Source organism: Monodelphis domestica, chromosome 1, assembly GCF_027887165.1.
Source record: "Monodelphis domestica isolate mMonDom1 chromosome 1, mMonDom1.pri, whole genome shotgun sequence".
Lineage (NCBI taxonomy): Eukaryota > Metazoa > Chordata > Mammalia > Didelphimorphia > Didelphidae > Monodelphis > Monodelphis domestica.
In genome coordinates, this window is record NC_077227.1 from 455,243,937 (window position 1) to 455,264,981 (window position 21,045).

General features: G+C 39.9%; 1 protein-coding gene across 4 annotated transcripts in view; it reads left to right on the plus strand.

Annotated features, from left to right (window-relative positions):
- Positions 1 to 21,045, plus strand: part of CPNE2 (copine 2) — a 124,411-nt gene that overhangs the window by 82,721 nt on the left and 20,645 nt on the right. For all 4 annotated transcript variants that reach the window (XM_016422791.2, XM_016422795.2, XM_056812337.1 and 1 more), the window contains one exon: positions 1,100 to 1,233. In XM_016422791.2, the coding sequence (XP_016278277.1) occupies positions 1,100 to 1,233 (134 nt within the window). The remainder of the gene's footprint in view (positions 1 to 1,099; positions 1,234 to 21,045) is intronic.

Consider the following 21,045-nt stretch of genomic DNA (forward strand, 5'->3'; position numbering starts at 1 on the left):
TTTGTGTATATATGTATATATGTATAAAGTAGAACAAAAAAAGATTATCTGTGAACCAGTGACTTTATTACATAGCTTGCTTTTTTAAAAGTATATAACTTGAACATGTTCCTTTCAAAATTGTGCTACTTGCCTGTGTTCCTTTTGAATTTTCTAGATGTTTGAATGACTCCGTTTTCTGTCTCTTCTTCTTTTTTATTTTTTGGGGGAACACTACTTTGAGCTCCATTCTCCTTCTCTCCCCTCCCCAATCAAAGAAAAGCATTAGCCTTTGTGGCATACAGGCATGATCTAAAGCAAAATAAATCCACACATTTGTCATGTCCAGAAATGAATGTCTCATTCTATTCCTTGATTCCATCTCCCGCCTGTCAGGGAGTAGATGGCACCCATACTTACTCATTGATCCTCCGGAATCATGGTTGGCCATTAGGCAGAGTTCTTGAGTCCTTCAAAGGTGTTTTTCTTTGTGTTGTTACATTGTAAAGTACAACTGTCTAAATTGTTCCTCTGGCTCTGCATATCAGTGCATACAAGCTTTCCTAGGTTTCTATAAGAATGCAGAGTAATCTTAGGGCTCTCTAGGAAGACCTTTCTTAAAAAGATGACTCAAGGCAGCAGAGCACACTTACTCATTCAATCAACAAATATCTATTAAGTACCCAGCTCATTTAAGGCATTGCACTAGGCAGCAGAGATATGGCAAAAATCAAGGTTCCTGTCCTCAAAAAGCATACACATTTATTGCTACTGGGGAGCCAAAAGATGGCCTTGGAGTCAGGAAGCCTGGGGGCAAGTCTTGCTTCTGACACTGTTAGCTGCATGGCCATGCTTGGCTTGCCTGTGCCCCAAGCTCCTCTCTAAGACTGCAAATGAATTGCTAATCTGCAACAGTGGAGAAGATAGGCAGTTTTCACACTAGGAGTTCCCTACATTGACAAAATAATAGGTCTAGGCACAAAAAAATACTAGGAATTCTTCATTTGGTTCAGTTAACTCTCTGGAAGCTCTCTGGAAGGGTGTTATTTCAAGACAGAGAGGCCCCAGTGATCTGTCGGTGTTCGTGTCTTCTCCCATAACAGGACTCTCTGTGTTTCAGGTGTGGATGGCATTGCCCAGGCATATTCAGCCTGCCTTCCCCACATTCGCTTCTATGGACCCACCAACTTCTCCCCCATCGTCAATCACGTAGCTCGTTTTGCCGCCCATGCTACGGAGCAGCAGTCAGCCATGGTAAATAATCAACTACATGCATTCTGAGGTTGGGGAAGATGGAGTGGGTTGGGAGGGCAGCTAGTCTGCCCAATGCCTGCTGTCCTCATTTCCTCTTCCTCCCCCACCTTCATACTCCACAGCAGCTAAGAGGGCACCCTCCAAACTTGCAATATTAGCTCAGCTGCTTTGACATGCCATCTCTACATGACTTGATCTTACCGACTGGGTAAGATGAACCAGCTAGGCCAGAGCTGTGTTGCTGGTCCCATTTAATTGTTAAATTGTTACATTACATTAAGCTATGACCAATTGGATCCATCGGGAGTAGAAAGGATTAGAAATAGAGGTTCCAACTACCCATGTGAATGAGGGAGGAGATTGGAGGTCAGTGGGGCAGAGATGTCTGTCTTTTCAGCCACCTCTGTCACTGACTAGCTGTGTGACTTTGGGAAAGTCACTTAAGTTATTTAGCCCTTAGTTTCTTCATCTGTAAAATGAAAGGGTTGAACTAAATGACTTTGAATCCATCAGCTAGCATGCCTGGTATTGTGCTAGGTGCAGGGGACATGAATACAAAGAATAATATCCCCACTTTCAATGAGGGGGATGACATGGTCAAGTGTGCACTTGGGGAAAACGACTTTGGCCACCAAGTATAGAATGGCCTGGAGTAGTGGCATACTTGAGTCAGGGAGTCCAGTTTAGGGGCTCCTGCAATAATCTTTATAAGAAGCAATAGGGGCCTGAACCAAGCTGGCAGTAACATGAATGCAGAAAGGGAGTTGGATTCAACAGATGTTATCGCAATAGAAAGAGCAAGATTGGGCAAGTGATTGCATGTAGGAGGTGAGGAAGAGTGAAGACTCTAGGATGATGCCAAGATTATAAGCCAGGAAGATGGGAGAATTCAATATAAATAGAGATATTTCGAAGGAGAGGGAGGAGGTAAGATTTGGAGAAGGAAAAGAATGAGTTCAAGCTCAGCATGATGTGTTGATGGTTTTAGCAGATTTGAACCCAGGTCCTCCCATCTTCAGGCCTGTCGCTCTATCCACTATACTACCTAACTGCCCCAGAATAATGTTTTAAGCATATAAAATAAAACACATAGGATTACAAAGGTAATCATTTTGTTGAAATGGTTATCAAAATATTTAAAAAAAAAAAGTTCATGGAACCCAAAGTTAAGAACTCCTAGACTGTGGGGCAACCAGGCAACACAGTGAATAGATTGCCAGGCCTGGAGTTGGGAGGAGTTGGATTCAAATTTGACTTCAGCTATGTGACCCTGGGCAGCATCACTTAACCTCAATTGCCCTTCTGCTTTGAAACCTATACTTACTATGGACTCTGAGATAGAAGGTAAGGGTTTAAAAAAAATAGCCTCCTATTCTAGGCCCTCCTCTACCACTAGACAAACCAGTCCCCTCAATTTGGGATGGTAGTAGCATTTGGATCAAGCACATTCACAGAACAGAGAATGATGCTAGAATGGAGCTTTAAAACCCCATAGTCCAGTTCCTTTATTTTACAAGTGGGGAAACCAAAGTCCAAAGATGGGAAGTCAGTCAGGTATTTATTAAGTACTTACAATGTACCAGGCACTCTGCTGAGAACTGGGAAATAAAGGAAAGCAAAAACAGACCATGCCCCAAAAGAGTTCCCATTCTGATGGAAAAGATGGCCCATATAATACAGAGTATAGGAAAGGAGATCTCGAGGAAAGGTGTCAGTCAGTCAATAAACATTTATTACATGTCAAGCCCTGAGCACACAAAAAAAGGACAAAAAAGGTAAAAAGATACAAGGAAAGGTATTTTTTTTAAAAGCTCTCAATTTCCTTAAAGTCTAATGGGGAAGACAACGTGCACACCACTATGTACAAACAAGATATAGATGGGATAAATTTGAAATAACCAGCAGTGGGAAGGCACTAGCTTTAAGGAGGATCAGGAAAGGCTCCCAGTTGAAGGTAGAATTTTAGGAGGGACTAGAAGGTAGGAGGCAGGGGTGAGGAGAGAGGACATTCCAAGCTTGGGAGACAGCTAATGAATGCCTGGAGAAAATGCAGTGGAGTATTTTGTTTGAGGAACAGCAAGGAAGCCAAAGTCACTGGATCACACACTATGCTGGGGTTAAGAGAGAGTGAGTATAAGAGGGAGTGGAAAATGTCTCCTGAAAAAAAAGTAAGACGTGTGTCTTAAAGGAACCCAGGCAATCCAAAAGCAGAGGTTAAGTGGTGAGTATTCCCAGCATGAGGGAAAACCAGTGCAAAGGTGTGCCATTTTAGAAATGGAGTGTCGTATGTGAAAAACAGCAAGTAGACCTGTGTAATTGGGTGGTAAAATGCATAGAATGAATTAAGTGTAAGAAGAGTGCTTCACAGGGACAGCTAGGCAGCTCAGTGAATAGAGAGCCAGATGGGAGGTCCTGGGTCCAAATTTGACCTCAGATACTTCCCTAGCCCAATCACTTAACCCCAGTTGCCTAGCCCATGCCACTCTCTGTCTTGGAACTAACACTAAAAGAGAAAGTATGGGTTTAAGAAGAAAAAGAAGACTGTTCCTGGAGGTAATAGGGAACTGCTAGAGTTTTTGAGCAGAAATTAGAGGTGATTTAGTCAGAGGGACATTTTAGGAAAATCACGTGGGCAGCTAAGTGAAGGATGGATTGGAGTAGAGAAGGCTTGTTGTAGTGAAGGCTATTGTAAAAGTTTCGCTATTAGGTAATGAAGATCTAACTGAGAATGGTAGCTATGTGAGTGGGAAGAAGGAAACAAAGAAGAGAAATGCAGTGAAAGTAAGGATGAAAGCTTGGATATGTGGGGGGAGTAAGAATGAAGAGTCTAGGATGAGGGGAAGATTTCTTGTCACTGAAAAAGATCATGGAACCCTTGATAGTAAGAGGGAAGTTCAGAAGAAGAGTTTGGTGGGGAAAGATGAGATCAATTTGGACATGTTGTTTGAGATGCCCATCTACTTGAATATGTCCAAAAGTCAATGGACCATTTAGTAGCTCCGTAGAGAGATGAGGGCTCAACAGATGTGAAAGTCATCTACATTGAGAAGAAAATTGAATCATCAAGTGAGATGGGATCAAGGGAAGAGAGAAGAGGGCCAAGGATGGTTCCCAAAGGGATACTCAGGGAACATAATAAGTAGGGATAAAGAGCCAGAAGCAAAGGAGACTGAGAAAGAGTATCATGAAAACTCAAGGAGAGAATATTCAGGAGGAAAAGATCAGATTTGGCAATTGAGAGCATTAGTAATTTGGGGTAGAGCTGACTCAGTTAAATAATGAGGTTGAAAGGCAGATTGCAGTGGTAGTGCTGGGATTCCTCCTGGATGCAGGTCTCCTGATTTCTAGGCCAAAACTCTTTTTAAAAGATTTCTTGTAAACTTAATATGAACACCAAAGCAACTAATTAAATTGCATTGAAATCAAATACATTCATTAGATATTCATTGATGCCTTTTGTTCTTAAATTTTTATAGCTTTTTTTTTACACTACTTAAATTTCACCCAGCATCTTTCCTTCCCCCCTCCCAAAGAGCCATCTCATATAATAAAAAAAACTTTTTAAAGAAAAAGAATAAGAAGATAAGATCAGCAAAACAGATTAATACCTAAAAGAGTCTGAAAATATAGGCAGTGTTCCATACCTGTGAACCTCCCACTTTTGCAAAGGGGTGAAGGAAAGGATCTTCTCATATCTCTTCCTCTCTGGGATGATGCTTGTTCTTTGTAATTTTGCAATATTGACTTTGCTGGTGGTGGTTGTGTTAATATAATCGCTCTACTTTATTCTGCATCAATTCATGTAAATCTTCTGATGCTTTTCTATATTCATCATATTTTTAAAAATTCAACTTTATTTTCAGTTCTAAATTTTTGCCCCACACCTCCTTTCCTCAGTCATCACATTCATCATTTTTTTAGCACAGTAATATTACACTCATGTACCACAATTTAGTTAATCAATACCCAATTGGTGGGCACCTACCTTGTTCTCAATTCTTTGCTACTAAAAAAGTACTGCTACAAATATTTCAGTGTATATGGGAGTTTTCTTTTCATCAATGACCTCTTTGGAGCACATACTTTGTGGCATATCTATGTATCCCAAAATGCCACATTCATTTCCAAATATATCCCTTCCCACCCCATTCAGCTGTCCCCTATAACAAAGATTTTTAAACAAACAAAAAACAGAAAAAAAAGAAAAATCCAGCAAAATCAACATTGATTTATGATGGTATACATAGTATTCCACACTAATAGTTATCTACTTCTATAACAGTTTACATTTAAATAAATGCATTATTTTAACACATAAAATAGCTTATTTCTCTTCATCTCCATCAGGTTTCTTTATCCACCCATTCCCATTCACTTTCCTTTTATGTGATGGTCGTTAGTGTGTATTCTCTTGTAGGTCTGCTTTTTGAAGTTTTTCATCATTTCATAACATTTTTGCAAGTTTCTGTGTATTCCTTTATATTCTTAGTTTATTTTAATTGTATTATAGCATTCTAGTGCACCTATTTCTCTACCACCTGGCCAATGCTCTTTTTAAAAATATCAAAATTAATGTTTTATTGATACTTCACCAAAAAATCAGCCACTCCCCAATGGCATCTCTCTTCCCCCACACATCTATATTAGAATTTGTAGTCTATACCTTTAAGCTTAGGGAAGGAAGTATGCTTCATTATAGATCCCCTGAAAATAGAGATCAACTATAACATTGTTCAGAGTTTTGGAATCTTCCAGTGTTATTTTCCTTTCTTTTACTGTGGTTGTGATTTATATCCAATGTGTTCTCCTGGTTCTGCTCATCTCATTCTTGCATCAGTTAAGCTTCAAGTTTCTCTGGATCCTTCCCTTTTATTACTTCTTATGGCACAATTATGCTCCTCTATATTCATATGCCACAATTTGTTTAGCTATTCCCCAGTGGCTGGGCAATCACTCTTGTTTCCAGTCTTGTGGTACCTATTCCCAGAAATACTGCTAGAAATATCTCAGGATATATTGCACAAGAACATAGATCTAGTGTGTGGAAAGGACCTCAGAGATCATATAGCCCGACTTTTTGATTTTGCATATGAAGAAGCTACATCCCAGGAAGGTTAAATGACTTGCACAGGGTCATAGAGGTAGTGAACATCTGAGGCTGGATATGAATCAAGATCCTCTGACTCCAGAACTAGGACCTTCTTCAGTGTTCAGCCTCATATAGGATCTTTCTGTCCTTAACTTCCTTGGGGTACGTACCTAGTGATGGGATGTGTAGTTCAAAAGGTCTGAACTTTTGTGACTTTTCTAGTATAATTTCAAATTGTTTTCTAGTATGTATGGAAGGTTAAATACTGAAACTGAAGCTTAAATACTTTATCACATAATGAGAAGACAAGACTCAGAAAAGACCCTGGTGTCAGGAGAGACTGAAGGCAAAAGAAGGGTACAGAAAAGGATGAGATGGAGTGATAGTATTATGGGAGCAACAAACACGAGCTTGGACAGACTTGGGTGGATAGAAGGGCTAGTGTGCTATGGCCCATGGTGTCATGAACAAATGAACAACAACCACAAATGGTTGGAGCTATTCCATCAGCAATGCATTAGTGTGCACGGCTTGCCGCAATCCCTCCAACCTTCATCATTTTTGTCTTGTCTTTTTGTTCCTCAGATAGATAGGAGATGAAACCTTAGAGCTCTCCCAATTTACATTTCTCTTACAATTAGTAACTTTGGGGTGCTCTTTCCTATGATTACTGATAGCTTGCATCTCTTTTTCTGAGAACTTATTGAAGTCTCCTTTACCTTTACCTCCCCACATCATTTTATCACTTTTCCATTGAATTAGCACTCTTCTTACATATTTGAATCAGTTCCTCATGTGTTACCAGTGCTCACTCTCTGCCCACTCTCACTTTTGCTCATTTGCATCTTTGTGGGAATTTCAAAAGGGGCTGTGCATGATTATGTCTATTTAATTATGCCCCAGGTATTTACAGGACAAGAAGGCATGGAGGAGAATCGTCTGCTATAGATATGATGATGGTCTAGTCTACTGAGAGGAATCCTCCTTTGACTGAACAATGCAGGGGCTCTGTGTCCTCGGGAACCCAGAGCTTCTGGGGATTAGAGGAGGGAGTATGGGTGAGCAAGGAAGCTAAGATATATAGGAGGTCTCAAGAGGCTAAGATAGTTAACCTCTAGGGGCTCAGCCCCAGGCAGAGCTGAGCACCACTCCCAAGATGAAGCCTTATAAATTGGCAACAACCAGTGACCATCTGTCAATGAAATGGCTCAGCTGCATCTGTTCCAAGGCCCTCCGGCAAGATGCCTGGTAGAGCAGGGATGTTAGAAGGGGGTGGGATGAGGATGAGGGCCCCTTCCAACCCTGCTCCCACTTCATTTTCTTCCTGATCAAAGAAAATTGATTTATTTTAAAATTTTTTTTCTTTAAGTGACAGCTCTCAGAAATCTCAGAAATCTTCAGCCTTTGTATTCCTTTAATTATAGTCTGACATCCAGCTCTGTTCTCATTACTAAGCATCAGCATCAGAGCCCTGGGACCACTTTAGCTCCCCTCAGTGGCTGTTTCCCTCCAGTGGGACAAAGGCATGGCTGGGGGAAGGAGGGAAAAAAGCTCTGTTATGGAATCAAAATGGTTTGGTTGCTATAAACAGTCACTCAAGCCGCAGGCTTCCTCATTTCATCCCAGCCCAGGGAGTGATGGAAGAATCCAGGGAAGGAAAGAAGCACTTGATGGAAGCCACCTGTAGTAGAGGGATAATGAGCTTGTGGTCTCAGGATGTTTCCAATCTAGCTATATTACGGACTAATCCATCCCTGGATGACTGAATTTCAAAGGACACACCAGAAATAGGTCACATATGATCTCTGATAACCCAAGAGGAAACTGTCGGTGTTGCATGGCCTCAGAGTCGTTCTCATTGTGCTGACAAAGTACAGGATGTGGTTAATAGTACTTAGTGCTGGGGACAGTTAGGCGGCTCAGTAGATAGAGTACCAGGCCTGGAGTCAGGAGGACCTGGGTTCAAATCTGGCCTCAGACACTTTCCAGCTGTGTGACCCTGGGCAAGTCACTTAATCCCCATTTCTGAGCTCTTACTGCTCTTCTGCCTAGGAGCTAATATTTAATATTGATTCTAAAATAGAAAGTAATAGTTGCAGTGGAATTGCTCATCAGCTCCAGGAATGGGGAGGGAGGAGGGGAGGGAAAGAACATGAATCATGTAATCATGGAAAAATACTCTAATTAACTAAATAAAAATTGAAAAAAAAAAAAGAAAAGAAAGTAAGGTTAAAAAAAAAGACTAGAAAGGAAGGGGCCAGGTTTTTTGGCTTGTTTTTTTGTTGTTGTTTTTGTTTTGTTTTTTAAACCCTTATCTTGTACTTTAGATGGTTTTTAAACCCTTACCTTCTTCTTTAGAATCAATACTATATGCATTGGTTCCAAGGCAGAAGAGTGGTAAGGGCTAGGCAATGGGGGTTAAGTGACTTGCCCAGGGTCACACTGCTGGAAAGTGTCTGAGGCCAGAGTTAAACCCTGAGGATCTCCCGTCTCTAGGCCTGCCTCTCTAGTGAGTTACCCAGCTGGCCCCTGTATCGAGTTTTTTAAAGCAAGAGGATACTTTTTTTTTTAAAAATTTTATTTAATTAGTTAATTTAGAATATTTTTCCATGGTTACAAGTTTCATGTTCTTTCCCTCCCCTCCCCCCAAACCCTTCCTGTAGCCAACACGCAGTTCCAATGGGTTTTACATGTGTCATTGATCAAGAACTATTTCCATATGCACTAGGGTGATCATTTAGTGTCTACATCTCCAATCATATCCCTTTAGAACCAGGTGATTGATCATATGTTTTTCTTCTGTGTTTCTACTCCCACAGTTCTTTCTCTGAATATGGATAGTGTTCTTTCTCATAAGTTCCTCAGAATTGTCCTGGATCACTGCATTGCCACTAATGGAGAAGTCCATTACATTCGATTGTACCACAGTGTATCAGTCTCTGTGTACAATGTTCTCCTGGTTCTGCTCCTTTCACTCTGCATCACTTCCTGGAGGTTGTTCCAGTAAAGCCAGAGGATTCTTAATGGGGGGTGGGGGGGGATGACATTAGGAAAATCACTTTGACAGTTAAATGGAACCTGACTTGGAGTGGGGAGACTTGAGAGGTGGGAGACCAATGAAGAAGGCTGTTACAATAGTCCAAGTGAGAGGTGCTGAGGGCCTCCATGAGGAGAGTGGCTGTGTTAGTGGGGAAGAGATAAATAGGAGAAAAAATGTGAAGGCAGAAATGCAAGATTTGGCAACTGATAGGAAATGTGGGGTGTGCGTAAGAAGTTAAGGATAACACCAAGACTGAAAGCCTGGCTGCCTAGGAGGGCAAATGGTGCCCTCCACTGCAATAGAAAAAGTTGGAAAGAGAGAAGAATTTGGTGGTAAAGAATCTCTTTAATTACTTTCAGGGGGATTTACTTCTGGGTCAAAAGAATTCATAGAAATGGAATGTTTCATTACTTTTCAAGAGTTAAAAAAAAGTTATAACCTCAAAGTGTAGTAATTTTAAACCCTGGGTTTATGGGCTCTCCCAGAAGCAGCCACAATCCATCATCCCCATGCTAGAGGCTTAAACAGCTGTGATAGCGGAGGCTGGCCAGAAAGCTCCGCAGCTGCCTGGGAGAAGCTATCCTTACTAGCTGTAGCTGCTAAGAGAACATCCGTGAAGTATTGTATACACATACAGAAAAATTCAAATAATGCTGTGATGATTCAGCCTATACCCAGTGAGAGAGAATTGAATACCTAGAGGCTAGGATCCCCCAAATCTGGATGCTGTGAATCTAACTGTGGCAGTCTTCCCCTTGTCTCTTAAACAGCTGTTTTGCCCATACGCTGTTATTGAAAATAGAGCTCTAAGAATAAGCTTGCTTATATTCCTTTGGTTAAGTAAGATTTGTTACTATTTTGAAGATAGGAAGGGGGAGGGTCAACATTTTCTTAAAAGTCATTAGATTCTAATGAGCTGGGTGATAAACCCCCTTTATCCATTATGAAAAATGGAGAGCCTTGAGAGCGCTGAACCCTGTCACTTGGGGGAAGAATGGTCCAAAGGAAAATCAAACCAAAATATTGATTACTTTATTACAAATGGTAAAATTCCCAAGGAAGCTAGCTGATAGGTGGCCAGTCTGGGCACAGTGCATACAGGTGTGGTGCCTCCTTTCTCTTAAAGGATCAGAAAGGTCTCAAGACCGTTAATATATTCCAAGAGTACAGAACCAGCCACCTAGGTGGGATGAAGGGCATGTCTCATCCAAACTGTTTTCTAACCAAACTGGCCTTGCTGCTTTTCCTAATACACCATAATTACTGTCCCTACACCTTCACAGTAATTGATCCCCATACCTGAAATGGATCCCCACTCCCTCACCCCACCATCTCTCATTTTTTGCATCCTTTGTTTCATTCAAAACTCAGCTTAAGCATCCCTTTTTTTTACCTAAAGTCTAGCCTTATCTTTCCCAGCTGCTCTTGTCCTTTCTCACCCCATTATGGGGTTGTTGTTCAGTTGTTTCAGTATTTCAGCTATTTTTGATTCTTTGTTAGCCCATTTGGGGTTTTCTTGCCAATGATACTGGAGTGGTTTGGCATTTCTTTCTCTAGCTCATTTTTATAGATGAGGAAACTGAGGCCAACAGGGCCAAGTGACAGTGTGCATGCAGAAAAATTCAAATAACTCTGTGATGATTCAACCTAGACCCAGTGAGAGAATAGAATACCTAGAGCAGTGATGGTTAACCTTTTAAAGACCAAATGCCCATTCTATAACCCTCCTTGCCTTACCCTAGACAGGAGAGGGAGGAAGCACTTCCATTAGGCTGCTGAGCAGAGGGGTGAGTGAATTGAGGAATGTCTTTAGGCACATGTGGAGATAGGGAAGGGAGCAGCCCTTTCTGGCATGCTCTGGCACGTATGCCATAGGTTCACCAACATGGACCTAGAGGTTTGGATCTCCTGAATCTGGATATTGCAAATCTAACTGAGGCATTCTTCCCCTTCTCTCTTAAGCATCTTTTTTGCCCATTTCTACAACTCTAAGAATAAGCTTGTTCATATTCACTTGTTCAAATTCACACTAAGATTTGTTACCATTTTGAAGACAGGGAAGGGGGCGGGTCAACTTTTCCTTAAAAGTCATTGATCACAGCTAGAAAGTGTCTGAAGCTAGATTTGAACTCATGGAAATTGACTCATACTGACTCTAGGCCTGGCACTCTTATCTACTGGACCATCAAGCTGCCCTCCCTTCCCCACTACCTTGAATATCTTTTTATGTACTTATTGATGTCCCTGTTGTCACACTCTTTGAAGAAAGAGACCATCTCATCTTTTGCTATTATCTATCCCCTGGATCCTGCATAGAAGTTGACACAAAGCAGATACCTAAACAATTTTCATAACTCATTAATGGAGCTCGTTAAGGTTTGCAGAGTATTTTAAGTATATTTAAAATTTTGATTCTCACAACAGCTCTATGAATTGCTGCAAATTTGCTATATCTATTTCATAAATGAAGAAATTGATGTTCCAAGAGGGAGTAATAATTATAGCTAGTATTTATATAGTCCTTTAAGGTAGGCAAAAGAGTACTTTGAGTCCAAAGACTCAAGTTTGAGTCCAGCTGTGGCACAGAGTATCTGAACTTAAGAAAGTTATTTAATGTCATTAAGCCTTAGTTTTCTCCCTTGACAGATAATAAGAAGCGCTATATAGGGTTGTCTTTCCCAGCTCTGACATTATATGGATCTATTAAAACCTAAACTAGATGTCTACAAGTTTAAAAATGAGTGTTTGTGTGTATTATATACACATGCAAACATACACACATGCACTCTTAAGAAAAATATGAATGATGTTCAGATTATCTGTTTTAAATTTGCCGTTGTATTTTGGACTCTTCTATTAGTCCTGGTAATTAAAAGCTGGCTGAACTGGCCTATTTTCTGCCCTCCCAAACATCCCTGTGCTCTCCCCATCTCTGTTTTTATTTGTGTGGTTTTTGGTAACTCCCCTTCGTTGTGAAATTCCTCTACTTTAAAAACAAATTTATTTATTTTGTTTTTGACATAAGGTATTTCCCAACAAGCACTTAAGCCTCCCCCGCCCCCAAGTGTGTTCTCTAAAAACAATTAAGCAAAATCTAACAGCAATTGTGATTCCATGTCACTTCCCACGTTATTAGCTTACAGATACAGAAAGGATGTGGCGGAATTTCTTCCAAGTAGTAGTATGGCAGCCTGCACGGAAGGGCTGGTATGGAATCCTTTGTTTCAGTGACTTGCATGAAAGTGATTTTGCCCTTTGCCCTCAAAACATCTCCAAAGCACCCCTCCACACAACCTCCCCACAATTATATACATATATAAAATGACTGCTATATGTATGTACATCTCCATTTTTTCCTTCATTAACTTAATTCTGTTTTTTGCTGTTTTTTTTTTCAACCTCTACTTTCCACCTTAAAATCAATACTATGTATTGGTTGAAAGGCAGAAGAGCAGTAAAAGCTAGGCAATGGGGGTTAAGTGACTCACCCAGGGTCACACAGGAGTGTCTGTGAAGTATATTCTTCAGGTACTAAAACATCTCTAGGTTTGGCAACATAAACTTCTCAAATATAAGTAAAATGAGAATTGTATCATTCATGTGTAGGATGAAATACTGCCTTTCGATTAAGTTGTTGAAGTGAAAATTGGCCCTGCTTTAGCTCTGTTTCTGTGCCTAGAGCAAGAACTGTTTATTATATCAATACTAAATTGATACATCTTAAATCTAAAATTCTCATCAGAATTCCTAAGGCTAAGGCAGATTTAGGACTGGCTGCCCATATATATTGTCATGCTAAGTGGGGAAGACTATAAATAATATTTCTAAGTGATGAGAAAGTGCTACAAAGGGAAAAGGAGGCTGAAAACTTTGGGATATAAATTTGCAAATAGTTTGGGGTGGTGGGAGCGTGACCTTGAGAGGTAGCAAAGTATAATGGATTGAGTCCCAGACTTGGAGTCAGGAAGGTCTATGTTGGAATTATATTTCAGACTCTTAAAGTTAATTTGTGACCCTGAACAAATCACCACTTACTCTCTGTACACCTGTTTCCTCATTTGTTAAAAATTTTAAAACCTGATACATCTACCTTACAGATAAAATGAAACCATTTCTTTAAAATACTTTTCAAAAATAATAGGTTATAGAAACCTCAGGCATTATTTGATTTGAACCTGGGACCTCACGTCTCCTGGTCTAGCTCTCTATCCACTGCGCTACCTAGCTGCCCCCTCCAACCCCTGCCTTTATGATAACTTCACCCCTATCTCTGCCCCACAAAGGAAACTTTACCAGCCACAAGATCCTTGAGCACAGAGACTTACGCCCCAAGTCGTGTTTTACACACGAGATTGATAAATGTTTGTCAAACTGAAATTAATGGAATGACTTGGTGACAGTCTCAGCATCCTGTCCAGACTATAGCAGCCATAGTAATGTTCTTAGTTTGGCCATCTAAATGGCCTGCGGTTGACTGGGATTCATTGACTTGCATTCATGAGATTTGTCTTTGCATCTTGGAGCTAGAGAACCAGTGTGATGTAGCAGAACGAGCAATGACTGGAGGCCTGGGTTCAAATCCTGGCCCTTCTACTTGTTTGACTTTGGACATATCACCCCACTTAGTAGAAGCAGTAGACATGGTACAGTGAACACCCCCAGGACGTGAAGTCAGGAGATCTGGACTGCAGTCCTAGCTCTTCCTCCAATTAACTGTGCCACCTTGGACAAACCATTTCTTTCTCTGAGCCTCAGTTTCCTCTAAAGGCCCAGCTATAAAATGAGAATAACTAACAGGGATGCTCCATACCTCACAAGGTTACTATAAGAATCAAATGAGACCCTGCATATGGTGCTTTGCATCATGTATCATTTTTTTAATGTGTTACCTTCTGTCTTAGAATCAATACTAAGTTATCAGTTCAAGGCAGAAGTACTAAGGGCTAAGCAATATAGGGGGAAAAGGGGGTGAAGTGACTTGCCCAGGGTCACACAGCTGGGGAGTGTCTGAGACCAGATTTGAACCTAGGACCTCCCAACTCTAGGCCTGGCTCTCAATCCACTGAGCCACCCAACTACCCCTAAGGGGCCCATTTTTGAAGAGAGAGTGGACACCAAAGGGTCTAGAGCCCTCTCTATAGGAGGGGAAATGTAACAGTTGCAGAGAGGTGAGTGCCCCCATTCTGTCCCTCTCTGAGCCTGGGGGCTGCAGGAATTGTGGGTACCTTCTCCATGGCAACAGGTCTTGGGATCACCAAGCCAGGCAGATGCTCATCAAGGGCCTTCCTTGCAAAAGAAATCCAAATAAGAAAAGATGAGCCTTGAAAGGGAGGCAGGGTGGAACTGTGCACAGCCCCGGTGCCCCCTGCAGATCAGGTTCTGGGGCTGGCATCCATTCTGGGAACACGGCTGAACAAAAGGCTGGGGAGGGAGGGATGGAGGGGACGTTTAGAATCTGAGCTCTCAGCCTGGCAGGGGCCTGTAGCCTGACCTCATTTTACTGAGCTTTGAAGATTTATAGCTAGAAGGGACCTTAGAGATCATTTGGTCCAGCACCCTTTTTACAGATGAGGAAACTGAGGGTCAGAGAAATGAAGGTAGGAAAATGAAGACCAGAGAAGAGTGAGGACTAGAGCCCGGGGCTTCCAGGGTCTAAAGAATGACAGGAAAAGTCAGGGTTCAGATAATTTGATGCTTCCTGTCCCAGAGTCAGGACTTTTCTTTGAATTCCATACACCCAACTCCATCCTCTCTATTTGAGATTTAGAGAACTGACTGAAATTTGAGTGAATCTTAAAATGCAAATGGTCTCCTTCCTCACAGGATGACTCTTAACCTATCCTCAGTGAAAATATGTATGTTGAAGGCAGTGGCTCAGTGGACTGAGAGCCAGGCCTAGAAGAGAAAGAAAGGAAAAGGAAGTCGAAAGAAGGGAAAGAAGTACATTTTTTTAAACTCTTACCTTCTGTCTTAGAATTAATACAAGTAGAGGGGTAGCTGGGTAGCTCAGTGGATTGAAAGTCAGACCTAACAGACAGGAGGTTCTAGGTTCAAATTTGGTCCCAGATACTTCCTAGCTGGGTGACCCTGGGCAAGTCACTTAATCCCCATTGCCATTCCTTACCACTCTTCTGCCTTGAAACCAATACACAGTGTTGATTCTAAGACAGATGGTAAGGTAGAAGACCTGGGTCCAAATCCAGAAGGTAAGGAAAAGAAAGTATGTGTGCCCTGTTCTCCTCTAAAATTCCACTGGTTTTTACATGTCTTTGATCAAAACCCATTTCCCTATTATTGACAATTGCACCAGGATGATCCTTTAGAGTCTGCATCCCCAATCATATGCCCATCAACCCATGTGATCAAGCACTTGTCCTTCTGTGTTTCTACTCCCACAGTTCTTCCTCTGAATGTGGATAGTGTTCTTTCTCATAAGTCCCTCAGAAATGTCCTGGATCATTGCATTGCTGCTAGTAGAGAAGTCCATTACATTCGATTGTACCACAGTATATCATTCTCTCTGTATAATGGGTTTTGATCAAAGACATGTAAAAACCAGTGGAATTGCTCATGGGCTACGGGAAGGGGGAGGGGGAGGGAAGAGGGGGCGACTTTGCCACATCCCCTCCAGCATTCGTTACTTTCTGTTGCTACCATGTTAGTTAATCTGTTAGGTGTGAGGTGGTATCTCAGAGTTGTTTTGATTTGCATCTCTCTGATTATAAGAGATTTAGAACAATTTTTCATGTGCTTAATAATGATTTTGATTTCTTTATCTGAAAATTGCCTATTCATGTCCCTTGCCCATTTATTAATTGGGGATTGGCTTGCTTTTTTGCATAATTGATTTAGCTCTTCATAAATATGAGTAAGGAGATCTTTGTCAAAGGTTTTTGTTATGAAGATTTTTTTCCCAATTTGTTGTTTCCCTTATTTTGGTTGCATTGGTTTTGTTTGTATAAAACCTTTTTAATTTAATGTAATCAAAATTATTTATTTTACATTTTGTAATTTTTTCCTAATTATTATTTTTTAAATTTTATTTAGTCAATTTAGAACATTATTTCTTGGTTACAAGAATCATTTTCTTTCCCTTCCTCTCCTCCCCCACCCCTTCCTTTAGCTGACGTGCAATTCCGCTGGGTTTTACATGTGTTCTTGATCAGAACCTATTTCCACGTTGATGTTTGCACTAGGATGATCATTTAGAGACTCCATCCCCAATCGTATCCCCCTTGACCCATGTAATCAAGCAGTTGTTTTTATTTGGTGTTTCTACTCCCACAGTTTTTTCTCTGAATGGGGATAATATTTATTTTACATTTGTAATTTTTTCTAATACTTGCTTGGTCTTAAAATCTTTTCTTTCCCAAAGATCTAACAGGTATTCTGTGTTCATCTAATTATAGTTTCTTTCTTTATAGTCAAGTCATTTACCCATTCTGAGTTCATCTTGGTGTAGGGTATGAGATATTGATCCAAACCCAATCTCTCCCAAACTGTCTTCCAATTTTTCCAGCAGTTTTTATTAGATGATTTTTGTCGAAAAAACTAGGATCTTTGGGTTTATCGTAGACTGTCTTGGTGAGATCACTTACCCCAAGTCTATTCCACTGATTCTCCTTTCTATCTCTTAGCCAGTACCATATTGTTTTGATGACCACTGCTTTATAGTATAGTTTGAGAACTGGTACTGTTAGGCCACCTTCCTTCACATTTTTTTTTCCATTCTTTCCCTGGATATCCTGGATATCCTTGATCTTTTGTTCTTCCAAATGAACTTTGTTATGTTTTTTTCTAATTGAGTGAAAAAGTAGTTTAGTTTCCTTGACCTGTTTTCTACATCTTCCATTTTGTAGATGAGGTGTTTCATATTTTCCTCAATTTTTTCATTCTTTAGATTTTGTTTTATAGTTTCCTGCTGCCTTGTGATGTTGTTTGCTTCTAGTTGTTGGATTCTAGTTTTTTTTTTTTTTAATATATTTTATTTGGTCATTTCCAAGCATTATTTTTAATATATTTTATTTGGTCATTTCCAAGCATTATTCGTTAAAGACATAGATCATTTTCTTTTCCTCCCCCCCCCACCCCCCATAGCCAACGCGTAAGTCCACTGGGCATTAGATGTTTTCTTGATTTGAACCCATTGCTTTGTTGATAGTATTTGCATTAGAGTGTTCATTTAGAGTCTATCCTCTGTCATGTCCCCTCAACCTCTGTATTCAGGCAGTTGCTTTTTCTCGGTGTTTCCACTCCCATAGTTTATCCTTTGCTTATGAATGGTGTTTTTTTTTTCTCCTGGGTCCCTGCAAGTTGTTCAGGGACATTACACCACCACTAATGGAGAAGTCCATTACGTTCGATGATACCACAGTGTGTTTGTCTCTGTGTACAATGTTCTCCTGGTTCTGCTCCTCTCGCTCTGCATCACTTCCTGGAGGTTGTTCCAGTCTCCATGGAACTTCTCCACTTTATTATTCCTTTTAGCACAATAGTACTCCATCACCAACATATACCACAGTTTGTTCAGCCATTCCCCAATTGATGGGCATCCCCTCATTTTCCAGTTTTGGGCCACCACAAAGAGCGCAGCTATGAATATTTTTGTACAAGTCTTTGTGTCCATTATCTCTTTGGGGTACAGACCCAGCAGTGCTATGGCTGGGTCAAAGGGTAGATATTCTTTTAGCACCCTTTGGGCATAGTTCCAAATTGCCCTCCAGAATGGTTGGATCAGTTCACAGCTCCACCAGCAATGAATTAATGTCCCTATTTTGCCACATCCCCTCCAGCATTCATTACTTTCCTTTGCTGTTATGTTAGCCAATCTGCTAGGTGTGAGGTGATACCTCAGAGTTGTTTTGATTTGCATCTCTCTGATTATAAGAGATGTAGAACACTTCTTCATGTGCTTGTTAATAGTTTTGATTTCTTTATCTGAGAACTGCCTATCCATTTCCCTTGCCCATTTATCAATTGGAGAATGGCTTGGTTTTTTGTACAATTGATTTAGCTCTTTATAAATATGAGTAATTAAACCTTTGTCAGAGGTTTCTATGAAGATTTTTCCCCAATTTGTTGTTTCCCTTCTGATTTTAGTTATATTGGTTTTGTTTGTACAAAAGCTTTTTAGTTTGATGTAGTCAAAATTATTTATTTTACATTTTGTGATTCTTTCTATATCTTGCTTGGTTTTAAAGCCTTTCCCCTCCCAAAGGTCTGACATGTATACTATTCTGTGTTTACCCAATTTACTTATGGTTTCCTTCTTTATGTTTAAGTCACTCACCCATTTTGAATTTATCTTGGTGTAGGGTGTGAGGTGTTGATCTATTCCTAGTCTCTCCCACACTGTCTTCCAATTTTCCCAGCAGTTTTTATCGAATAGTGGATTTTTGTCCCAAAAGCTGGGATCTTTGGGTTTATCGTATACTGTCTTGCTGAGGTCGCTTTCCCCCAGTCTATTCCACTGATCTTCCTTTCTGTTTCTTAGCCAGTACCAAATTGTTTTGATGACTGCTGCTTTGTAATATAGTTTTAGGTCAGGGACTGCAAGGCCCCCATCATATGTGTTTTTTTTCATTATTTCCCTGGATATCCTTGATCTTTTGTTCTTCCAAATGAACTTTGTTATGGTTTTTTCTAAATCAGTGAAGAAGTATTTTGGTAGTTCAATGGGTATGGCACTAAATAGATAAATAAGTTTGGGTAGGATGGTCATTTTTATTATATTGGCTCGTCCTATCCATGAGCAGTTAATGTTTTTCCATTTGTTCAAGTCTAGTTTTAGTTGTGTGGCGAGTGTTTTGTAGTTGTGTTCATATAGTTCCTGTGTTTGTCTTGGGAGGTAGATTCCTAAGTATTTTATTTTGTCTAAGGTGATTTTGAATGGGATTTCTCTTTCTAGTTCTTGCTGCTGAGCTGTGTTGGAGATATATAGAAAAGCTGATGACTTATGTGGGTTTATTTTGTATCCTGCAACTTTGCTAAAGTTGTTGATTATTTCAATTAGCTTTTTGGTTGAATCTCTAGGATTCTTTAAGTAGACCATTATGTCATCCGCAAAGAGTGATAACTTGGTCTCCTCCTTGCCTATTTTGATGCCTTCAATTCCTTTATCTTCTCTAATTGCTACTGCTAGTGTTTCTAGTACAATGTCAAATAGTAGAGGTGATAATGGGCATCCTTGTTTCACTCCTGATCTTATTGGGAATGCATCTAGTTTATCCCCATTGCAGATGATATTAGCTGTTGGTTTTAGATATATACTGTTTATTATTTTTAGGAATGACCCTTCTATTCCTATGCTTTCTAGTGTTTTTAATAGGAATGGGTGTTGTATTTTATCAAAGGCTTTTTCTGCATCTATTGAAATAATCATGTGATTCTTGCTAGTTTGCTTGTTGATGTGGTCAATTATGTGGATGGTTTTCCTAATGTTGAACCAGCCCTGCATCCCTGGTATGAATCCTACTTGATCATGGTAAATGATCCTTCTGATCACTTGCTGGAGTCTTTTTGCTAGTATCCTATTTAAGATTTTTGCATCTATATTCATTAGGGAGATTGGCCTATAGTTTTCTTTCTCTGTTTTTGACCTGCCTGGTTTTGGAATCAGTACCATGTTTGTGTCGTAAAAGGAGTTTGGTAGAACTCCCTCTTTGCTTATTATGTCAAATAGTTTGTATAGTATTGGGATTAACTGTTCTCTGAATGTTTGATAGAATTCACAGGTGAATCCATCAGGCCCTGGGGACTTTTTCTTAGGAAGTTCTTTGATGGCTTGTTGGATTTCAATTTCTGATATGGGATTATTTAGGAATTCTATTTCCTCTTCTGTTAGTCTAGGCAGTTTGTATTTTTGTATATATTCATCCATTTCTCCTAAATTGGTGTATTTATTGCCATATAATTGGGCAAAGTAATTTCTAATGATTGCCTTAATTTCCTCCTCATTGGAGGTGCTTGTCCCCCTTTTCATCTTTAATGCTGTGAATTTGCTTTTCTTCCTTCCTTTTTTTAACTAGATTGACCAGTACCTTGTCTATTTTGTTTGTTTTTTCAAAGTACCAGCTTCTTGTCTCATTTATTAAATCAATAGTTCTATCACTTTCGATTTTATTAATTTCTCCCTTAATTTTTAGGATTTCTAATTTGGTTTTCTGCTGGGGGTTTTTAATTTGATCGCTTTCCAGTTTTTTCATTTGCATTTCCAATTGATTGATCTCTGCTCTCCCTTGTTTGTTAATATAAGCATTCAGGGATATGAATTTACCTCTGATTACTGCTTTGGCTGCATCCCAAAAGGTTTGAAAGGATGTTTCGCCATTGTCATTTTCCTCGATGAAATTATTAATTGTTTCTATGATTTCTTCTTTAACTAAACGGTTTTGGAGTATCATATTGTTTAATTTCCAATTGGTTTTAGATTTGGTTTTCCATGTACCATTACTAATCATTATTTTTATTGCCTTGTGATCTGAGAAGGCTGCATTCATTATTTCTGCTTTTCTGCATTTGTGTGCTATGTTTCTGTGACCTAATGTATGGTCAATTTTTGTGAATGTGCCATGTGGTGCTGAGAAGAAGGTGTATTCCTTTTTATCCCTATTTATTTTTCTCCATATGTCTATTAATTCTAATTTTTCTAAGATTTCATTCACTTCTTTTACCTCTTTCTTAT